Source organism: Leuciscus leuciscus (genome assembly GCF_965113295.1).
Source record: "Leuciscus leuciscus genome assembly, chromosome: 24".
NCBI classification, from domain to species: Eukaryota; Metazoa; Chordata; class Actinopteri; order Cypriniformes; family Leuciscidae; genus Leuciscus; species Leuciscus leuciscus.
This window is the reverse complement of record NC_138723.1, coordinates 25,565,796-25,576,004: the sequence shown is the minus strand read 5'-3', so window position 1 is coordinate 25,576,004 and position 10,209 is coordinate 25,565,796. Positions and strand designations below refer to the sequence as shown.

Here is a 10,209-nt window from a genome sequence, read left to right as displayed (position 1 = left end):
TGTTTAGCAATTTCTATATATAAAATACTATTTTTGTCAAAAATAAAGTCATCAACTAAGATGTTAGCTGTTCCAATGTTGGTTATATTCAAACTAATGAATACATAGATAAAATGTAGGCCTATAATAATTTTTTTTACAAAGAAAGAGTACACTTGAAATATTGTTGAAATTGTAATTATTGTTGTAATTGTAACCGTTTTAATAAAATAGCAAAACATATTTACAAGATAGATGTAAGCAAAATCTTAAATGGTCAATATAAGTCTTCTTCTAAATATATCTTTTGTCCTTGCATTGTGGCTCAGTCACTGTGTCACACCTGAGTGAATTGCTCATCATCTTTTTGCAGAGTGGGTGGGACATTGTATTCTAAGGTGTAAACCACTCCTCGTTCACGCCCCCCTCGCATATTGGCTTTCCAAGCAAAACCTGTTTTACATCAATTTAAATCAATGTATGGTTTTATGTGAACGATAAAGCAAGACTATTTTCACATAATTTTGAAGAAAAAACTATAGGCGACGACATCCATTAGTCAAAAGTCTTATTGCCACATATTTAGTATGTGTTTTGTGGCCTTATTTCAAAAACTTTAATTTTTAGTTTTTTCGATAACCACGCATAAACATTATTCTCTCAAAAATGAAAACATGTACATACATGTGGCTCACATATTATTGTAGTCCTGTTTGTGCTATATAGAGTGAATTTACACCTTTGCCATTAATATGTTTATAAGCAACTGAAAAAAGCACAAATGTCAGAGCATGTCAGAACACCCCCAGGGCCCAAAAAACCGCTCAGACTCCAGAGGGTTAATGGGAAAATGAATTTATTTAATGAACAAATCAAACACAAACATGTAAGGCTTTTATTTGTACACATAACATTGAAACTATCCGATTGTTAAGTCTGACGTCACGCGTGACGTTTTGGGTCCCAAGCGGTCCAGAAATAACAACGGTGGAACCTGTAAATTTATTTACGATCACGTCCTTCTTAGTGAGGCACCCTTGGCGGTCAAAAAGGGTTTAAATTCCTTTAACACCAACAGAGTGGTTAGTGTAGCTCATCACTCAGGTGGCATAATTAAGAGTAGAGTCCTCAATGAAAAAGAAGATTTACGAGGTTGAAGTGAGTTAGCTCGGGACACGAGACACAGCACTGCGGCATTGTAAAAACACTCAATAATAACCAAAACACCAGCGAAAGCGGTAGGTAGGTAGAGAGGACCTGGACTTTGGACCCGGAAAGAGTATTGGTTACGTCACGACTTAACAACAGAATGGAGTGTGTTGTGGTTGCTTCATCTGCCAGAGCTTCTAACACAGGCTTCTGGCTGCTTTATTTTAAATAACCACCAGATGGCGCTGTTCTCGACCAGTTCTCGACACTCTCAAAGCTTTGAATCTTTTCCCGGAACAGTCAGGAGAAAGCCTCATTGATTCATGAGGCTTCATTTCCCCATCCCTAGTTTAGGGTAATCCAATATCGTAATCATCCAGGCAGGGGTCAAATCCAAGTAAGCAATCCAAAACGAGAAACACAAAAGGAACAGGCGAGAAACAGACATCCGAAGTGGTGTGATATACAACAAGGACTCCATGACAAACACTGAAACAACCAGGGTATATATACACAGATACTAATGAGGTGACGGGAAACAGCTGTGTGCAATGATACAATGAGTGACAGAACAGGATGATGGGAAATGTAGTAAGAGTGAATGACACCGTGGGGAAAGAGGACCTCTAGTGGTGACCCAGGGAAACACAAACCAGACACTGTGACAATCCCTTTTATTACCACATATGTTCAATTTAGTTGCTTTTTCACTCCACAGTATACAGAGCATTTATTATTTTGGATAATGTGTTCTGTATAGGAGACAGTTATCGCCCACCTATTACATTTCCATAGTTATTTACAGGGGGGGGGGGGCTGGGAGGATTATGGACTGCTCAAGTATTCTTGAGTTCCAGTGGATGACATTTCAAAGCTAATGTTCAAAAAATAAATGATTAAAAGATAAATTACATCACAGTGGGCAGTAGATGGGTGGGCCAGTCTGATCCAGACACTGTATAAATGAAAGGACACAAAGGAGAGCAGAACAAACTCCTAACAGGAGGAGACTCACTCATGGCCTATGAGACAGAGGATCATGAGACTCAATACTGCTTTCCTGCCATCAACTCATCATGTATCAAAGGAAAACGCTCTAAATATGAATACAATATCATGTATGTGTTTTTTTCATTGCTGTCAGCATGGACTGTGTTTCTGAACCTCCTGGTGATCATCTCCATCTCTCACTTCAAGAATCTTCACACCCCAACCAACCTGATTATTCTCTCTCTGGCTGTGGCCGACTTTCTTATGGGACTTATTGTGATACCCATAGAGGGCACTAGGCTGATTGAGACATGTTGGTACTTTGGAAACACTTTATGTAGACTGTTTAGTATAATCCTTGTATTGGTCTTGTCATCATCTCTCAGTAATTTAGTATTAATTGCTGTTGATCGTTATGTGGCTGTGTGTCACCCTTTACAGTACCCACAGAAAATAACCACAACTAAAACTTTAGTGAGCATCTGTCTCTGCTGGGGTTGTTTCTCAACCTACAACACTATTCTTATATCTGATTATGGATATTTAGACACTTTACACAGAACAGACATGTGTTATGGAGAGTGTTTGTTTGTGGTGGGTTTTGCCTGGAGAGTTACTGATCTGTTTATATCTTTTATTTTTCCATGTACCCTAATCATAACTTTATATTTGAGGATATTTTATGTTGCACGTCAACAAGTGAAAGTTATAAACTCTCTGATGAAGGGTGGTAAATGTGTAATGGAAGGTTCAGTTAGGAGGAAATCTGAGAGTAAAGCTGCTCTGACATTAGGAATCATTGTGACAGTTTATCTGCTGTGCTATATTCCATACTATATATGTTCTATATCAGTAATCTCTTCCACAACCATGACTATTTTGACATGGGTGATGTACATAAATTCAGGTCTGAATCCTCTGATCTATGCTTTATTTTATCCCTGGTTTAAAAAGACTGTTAAACACATCTTAACTCTTAAAATATTTCAGCCAAAATCATCTTTGGTCAACATGTTTACAGAACATCAATTGTAATTAAACTGGTAAAGCTGTCACTCATGAAGGTAGATATAATTATCATTGTATGATTTAACTTTATAATTTTCAAAGCATGTATCAGTATATAGCTTATTTAATAGAGTATGTTTGCTGTTTAAATCTCAAATGCAGATATTGTCCGATTTGAATAAATAAGTAAACTTCTTTAGACACACATTGAATTTAAGTGACAAAATGTTGCATTATTGAATTATGTTGCATTGGGTCATTAAGTGAACTGAGTAAACAGCATAAATCTGGAATAATGAAAAAAGGTAGATAGTATGCTTTTACTTTATGCTTTCATCAGTGATGTTTAATTTGTGTTATCATTGAGGAAAAACACAATAGCTGCGTCCAAAATCACATACTCTCTTGAGTAGGTACTTATTTTTAATTTGAGTAATTACTTCAGGGATGCTAAAAAAGTACTATATTGCAGTTCTATATAGTGTCATATACACACCAGAATATCGCTGGAAGTAGTAGGTCATTTTATATAGTAGGTACTTTTTTGCCTACGCTTTTATCAGTACTGTGAATTTGGACATACTGCTTTTGTCGCATACTGTTTTTTGTCTACTATACAGTAGGGAAGTATGTGATTTTGGACGCAGCTAATGACAAAAAAAGGACAGTCATATAGAAGAGTGGTTCCCAACCCTGATCCTGGAGCAGGCCAGCTCTGCACAGTTTAGATGTCTCTCTAATCAAACACACCTGATTCAACTCGTCAGCTCATTATAACCAAGCTAAAAAAATATATATATATGTTCTTAGATTGTTTTGCTAAAATACTCATTAAGTTATGAAAACATTATTTCTGAATGTTTTTTAAACGTTTAAAACATCCCCCTTTTTTTTGTATTAAGAATGTTTTTTTTCTTGGTTTATGTGAACGTTAGAACCATTTATTCCATTATATCATTTTGAGAATGTTATGAACATTATTTCGGAATGTTTTCTGAACTTTCAAAACGTCCAGTTTTTTAAATGTTTTAAGAAAAAAAAATCTTGGTTAACCTCAGAATTCCTGTAAAATTTGCCCTAAAACGCCTAAAAAGGCATAGGCTACCCAAAATAAATTGGATGCTGTTCTTGAACCATTTGGAGTATATGCATGGTTTTGGTCTCTTTTGAAAGGGAACACTTTGAGGTGTTCACTGAGAATCACTGTAAGTCTTACTGTTATTGAGTAATAGAACTTTGAACACACTACAAAAGGGGGGAAACATTTCCGCCTACATTTCTGTTTGTAAGCAGATGCCTGCAGATAACTATCGCTGGGAGGTATTAGCTGGAAAACACAGTGGGATCACAGCATGAAGCCTTACCAAGCCCAATTTAAAAGTTGATAACAATACCTTAGATAATGAGTGTTTTACACGTTTAGTTAAGTTTATGTGTAGGCGCTTCCCAAAAAAAGGCCACTTGGAGACTCCAAATGACACTTCGTAACCACAGACATATAACATGCTGCTATTCTTGCTTTATTGTACAGTCATAATTTTGGGCTCTAATGAAAGGTTACACTTAGAGCTATTCTATTCTTTATCCAGATTCACTGTCAATAATTGCTGACTCATAGTAACTGAAGCATAAACACATTATAGTGTTTTTTTGTGCAATTCTTGAAAATGAAATTTGTGCAAATAACGATCATTTTGACATAAAAAAACCCTAACCCTAACCCTAATCTTTTCAGAAGTTCATTAGCTATCAGATAAGCCAGTCATTTGCGAACTCTGATCCAACTGGAGCAGCCAAATGTCCCTCAAAGAGAAGGAGGGACCATACCCCATACTGCACGCTGCTGGCTAATGCTGCCTGGAAAATCCCCTTGCACGCCCCGATTCGCTCAAATCAGCTGTCACTCAAAAGTTCAGGGGTCAGCGGCCATTTTGACATAAAAAAAATCGGTAATATCAGAGAATGTCTAATAAGGGGAGAAGTTCCACTCTCAGTAAACTTCCGGCTTCTGAACTGGTTGCAGTTCCACTCTGGTTCCATATGAGGGCGCTCACAGGAGGAGTGCAGAATGAATGGAGGTCTATGGCACTATACCCCTCAAAATCCACTTTTCTCAGGATATCATTTTTTGTCTAGTAATTTGAATGTTGTATTCGAAAGGAGATGCAAAGTAATTACACATTGCTGGGTGTTAGATTTTTTAGAGTCACTTATTTGCTTTAAAAAGTCTTTTAAAATGTCAATTACGTCATCCACATCGTACGACCAGAGATACTGCTTTACGGCAATCTTTCAGTCACTTTGGTGCTTTCGCGCTCTGCACTTGCTTTTCTCTCGAGGCATCGACAACACAGCTGACACAGGTAAATACACGTGCTAGAAGAGTTTTTGTTTTGTTTGTTTCTGGTCCCGCTTCGGATGCCACGATGCCATCAAGCGGTATCTCTGGTCGTAATCAGTCCTTCACTGACCAATCAGCGTTCATTAGCAGAATGCTAGCGTGTTATGGGCGACAACAACTCAACCTGTAAGAAATCGAAAGGACATAAGTACTCAAGTACTCAACTTTCGACCTATAACCCATGTTGAACTTGTAAAACCTACAATCAAATCTGAGATTTCTCAACGGCAATCGGGTGAAAGAGACAAATTTAGCCGTTGTAAGACTGAAAATACTGGTTGAGGCCTGGTCTATGAGACAAAAGGGCCCTGCTGGCTAATTAACATTCGACCTCTCCCATACACCTCACTTCCTCTCAGAAACAACAAAGAACTCACACAAGAACATGGTTTGCTGTTATGTTTTTGGTGTCATTTGAAATGTCTCAAAGTGAGTGGTACAGATATCTCAGATCCAGATAGATAAAATAAAAGGAAATAAGGTTTAGAGAAGTTTAGAGAAAACGCCTCGGTTACGACTGTAACCTCGGTTCCCTGAAGAGGGAACGAGCGTTGCGTCGAGAAATGACGCTGTGGGAACGCTTTGCGTGATGACGTCTTGAAGCACATGTAAAATCAGTCCAATGGTGTGGCGGAACGTCAGAGGCGGGTGACGTCACGTACCAGGAAACTATAAAAGCCGGCCCAAAACAGAAAACGAAAGCTTCGTAAAAGTCTGAAGTCGAGCTGACAGGCATGAAGGAGATATGGCAGGGCGACGCAACGCTCGTGCCCTCTTCAGGGAACCGAGGTTACAGTCGTAACCGAGGCGTTCCCTTTCAAGGGAACTCCCGTTGCGTCGAGTAATGACGCTGTGGGAACGTCTATACCAACGCCTCCATGGCTACAAATGTCTGTCCTGTGTGAAATCCGTAGAGCAGCACTAGGAAGACAAAACATGAGACCCTGGAGCAGAGTCTAGATCCAGAGAGTAAAACCTGACGAAAGTGTGCGGTGAGGACCAGCCTGCCGCATCACAGACGTCCTGTAATGAAACTCCTGAAATAAGGGCCTTAGAGGCCGCCATACTCCTCGTCGAGTGTGACCGGACAGCCAAAGGAGAAGGCTGCCCAGCCGCCTCATAAGCAAGTGAGATAGCCTCACTTACTCATCCTTTGCTTAGACACCGGGCCCCCTTTGTTAGGGGACCCAAAGCACACAAATAATTGATCACTTTTACGCCACAGGGCAGCTCTGTGGACGTAAGCGTCTAACGCCCGCACAGGGCACAGCAAATTATTAGCCTCCTGGTCAGCATTTTGAAAGGGAGGAGGACAGAAGGCCTGCAGAACAACAGGTCTGACCACATTAGTGGGGACCTTGGGGATATAACCCGGTCTCGGATGAAGGAACGCTTTAACCATACCCGGAGCAAACTCTAAGCATGACGGAGCCACCGACAATGCTTGAAGATCCCCTATTCTCTTGAGAGAAGAAATAGCCAGAAGGAAAAGAGCTTTCAGAGTAAGAAACTTCTCAGGAACCTCCTCAATGGGCTCAAAGGGGGCCTGGGATAAGCCTTGTAGCACAAAGGACAAATCCCAAGGTGGCACCCTAGAGCGAACTGCAGGCCTCAGCCTCCAAGTGCCACGAAGGAAACGAGATACCAAGGGGTCTTTCCCCACAGACATTCCACCCAAAGGAATGTGGTAAGCACCTATGGCCGCCACATAGACCTTTAAAGTGGACGGGGTCAGACCTGCCGTGAACCGTTCCTGCAGGAACTCCAGCACTGTACCAATTGGGCAGTGGACTGGGTCCAACCGACGGTCACTACACCAAGAAGTGAATACTCTCCACTTCAGGGCATAAAGTTTCCTCGTGGAGGGAGCTCTGGACTGTAGAATGGTCTCAACAACCTCGGTTGAGAGACCTGACTCTATGAGCTGGGCCCCCTCAGAGGCCAAGCCCACAGGTTCCACAGTTCTGGCCGAGGGTGAAATATCGAGCCCTCTGCCTGGGACAGAAGGTCCCTCCTGACGGGTAACTCCAGAGGATGCCCGTCGAGGAGGGACACAAGATCGGGAAACCATACTCTGCCCGGCCAACGCGGGGCTATAAGAAGTAGATGGACCCGGTCCCTGCGAACTCTTTCCAGAACTCCCGGGAGCAGAGCAACTGGGGGAAAGGCGTACAGACGTAGCCTCGGCCACGTCTGTACCATAGCATCCAGTCCCAGAGGAGCTGGATGCGTGAGGGAGAACCAAAGTGGACAGTGAGACGTCTCTCGAGACGCAAACAGATCCACTTGTGCTTGGCCAAACTCCCTCCATATCAGCTCCACCACCTCGGGGTGGAGCCTCCATTCCCCGGGCCTCGGCCCCTGCCTCGACAGAGTGTCTGCTCCTATATTCTGTACCCCGGGGATGTAGGCTGCCCTGAGAGACAGCAACTTCCCCTGGGACCACAAGAGGATATGGCGTGCCAAGTTGGATAACGGGCGCGAACGCAAACCCCCTTGGTGGTTGATATAGGCGACTACCGATGTGTTGTCCGTATGTACTAACACATGGTGCCCCCTGAGATCTGTGATAAAGCTCCTCAGAGCCCGGAAGACAGCTAACATCTCTAGGCGATTGATATGCCAGGAACGATGATGGTCTTCCCACAGACCTTGAGATGAGCGACCCTCCAGGATCGCTCCCCAGCCCGTGAGGGAAGCATCCGTCGTTAGCAGTTTGCGACGACAAGGAGCTCCCAACACTGGGCCCTGGGACAGGAACCAAGGCTTCTTCCACATAACCAAGGCACGTAGGCATCGCCGCGTGACCTTGATTGTGCGAAATGGGTTGCCCCTCGGGGAAAACCCCCTGGTCCTGAGCCACCACTGCAGGGGCCTCATGTGTAGCAGTCCAAAAGGTATCACGTTGGAAGCTGCTGCCATGAGACCCAACAGTCTCTGGAACTGTTTGACAGTGAGTAGCTGGCCTAGCTTTACACTTTTCACAGCTGCAAGGATGGAATCTATCCGTGGCGGTGACAGGCGCGCCTGCATCGACACAGAATCCCAAACCACGCCTAAAAAAGTGGTCCTCTGAAGTGGAGAAAGCACACTCTTCTTGGCGTTCAGCCGTAACCCCAGCTCTTTCATGTGGGCGAGAACAACATCTCGATGTTGAACCGCCAACTGATGCGACTGAGCTAAAATCAACCAATCGTCGATGTAGTTCATGATGCGAATACCCTGGAGGCGCAGAGGCCCCAGAGCTGCATCCACGCATTTGGTGAAAGTGCGGGGTGATAAAGCCAGGCCGAATGGAAGAACTCGATATTGGTATGCTTTGCCCCCGAAAGCAAACCTCAGGAACTTCCAATGACACGGACGGATGGATATATGGAAATATGCGTCCTTGAGGTCTATCGTGACAAACCAGTCCTCGGACCTGATCTGTGGCACGATCTGCCTCAATGTTAACATTTTGAACTTGAGCTGCATGACTGACTCGTTCAGAACTCGAAGATCTAAAATGGGACGCAATCCCCCGTCCTTTTTTGGAACTATGAAGTACCGGCTGTAAAACCCGGTTTCCCTGCTGGAGGGAGGTACATATTCTATGGCCCCTTTCTCTAACAGAGTGTTCACTTCCTGTTCCATAACCAGAACCTGCTCTGGGCCCACCACTGTGGGCAGGACCCCCATAAACCGAGGTGGGCGTTTCTTGAATTGTATCTGATACCCTTTTTCCACGGTCTGCAGGACCCAACGAGAAACATTTGACAGTAGCTTCCACGCTGTCAAAGATTCTACTAGAGGTACCAGCCTCTCGAGACTGGTTTCTGGATTTTGTTGCTGTTGAGTAGTCTGTTCGACGCCCTGTAACGGCGAACCGGCAGGGAACGACCGAACAGACTGCTCTAGCACCCTCCTCAGAGGGGGCGGGCATCCCGAGGCCACTACGTTTCCGGGTGGACCTTGAGATATGTGCTCGCCGGAGACCGCTGCGCCCTGTAACACCAGAGGTGGCAGGGTTGGCAGAACGGTCCCCTGAGGGTACCGAAGAGAGACGGGCACCGTAAAAAGAGGTGTTAACCGCTCTGCTTCGGGGGGAACTACCCTCATTTGTCCTGGGTCCTCGGACGTCAGGACTTCTTCCCAGCAGCCTTCTTAGCAGTAATAACGGTCCTCAGATCCGTTCTACCCCTCGAAGACTGCTGGGTTTGAGCGCGCCCTCCGTGTCCCCGAGGTTTTTGTGGGGGAGCACGGGAGGAAACGCTCTGCTTCTGAGTGGCACGGTGCTCAGCGCTCTTTTTAGAGGAGTGAGGCTGCTCCCGCCCAGCAGCCTCATAGAAAGAACGACGGGGGAGGAGTTTTTGCAATGCAGCTGCCTGTTTAGCAGCTTCCTGAGATTTAGCTACCGCACTGTTTACTGCATCGCCAAATAAACCCACAGTGGAAACCGGAGCATCTAAGAGAACGTGCTTTTCTTTCTCTTTTATATCACTCAGGTTGAGCCACAGATGCCTCTCAGTGGCCACCAGGGCTGCCATAGACCGCCCGATTGATTTAGCGGTCTCCTTGGTGGCCCTGAGAGACAAATCTGTGGCTCTGCGTAATTCAGCCACTGTATCGGGACCAATTCCCCCGCCCTCCTCTAAATCCCCCAATAATTCTGCCTGATAGGCTTGCATAATGGACATCGTATG

At 44.2% G+C, this 10,209-nt stretch overlaps 1 protein-coding gene across 1 annotated transcript; it reads left to right on the top strand.

Annotated features, from left to right (window-relative positions):
* Positions 1–2,091: 2,091 nt before the first annotated feature.
* LOC309489238 (trace amine-associated receptor 13c-like) lies at positions 2,092–3,153 on the top strand (the record flags this gene model as incomplete). The annotated part of the gene is made up of 1 exon (XM_082157883.1): positions 2,092–3,153. One exon carries the CDS (start codon positions 2,092–2,094, stop codon positions 3,151–3,153), a length of 1,062 nt encoding a protein of 353 aa, XP_082014009.1.
* Positions 3,154–10,209: the final 7,056 nt, after the last annotated feature.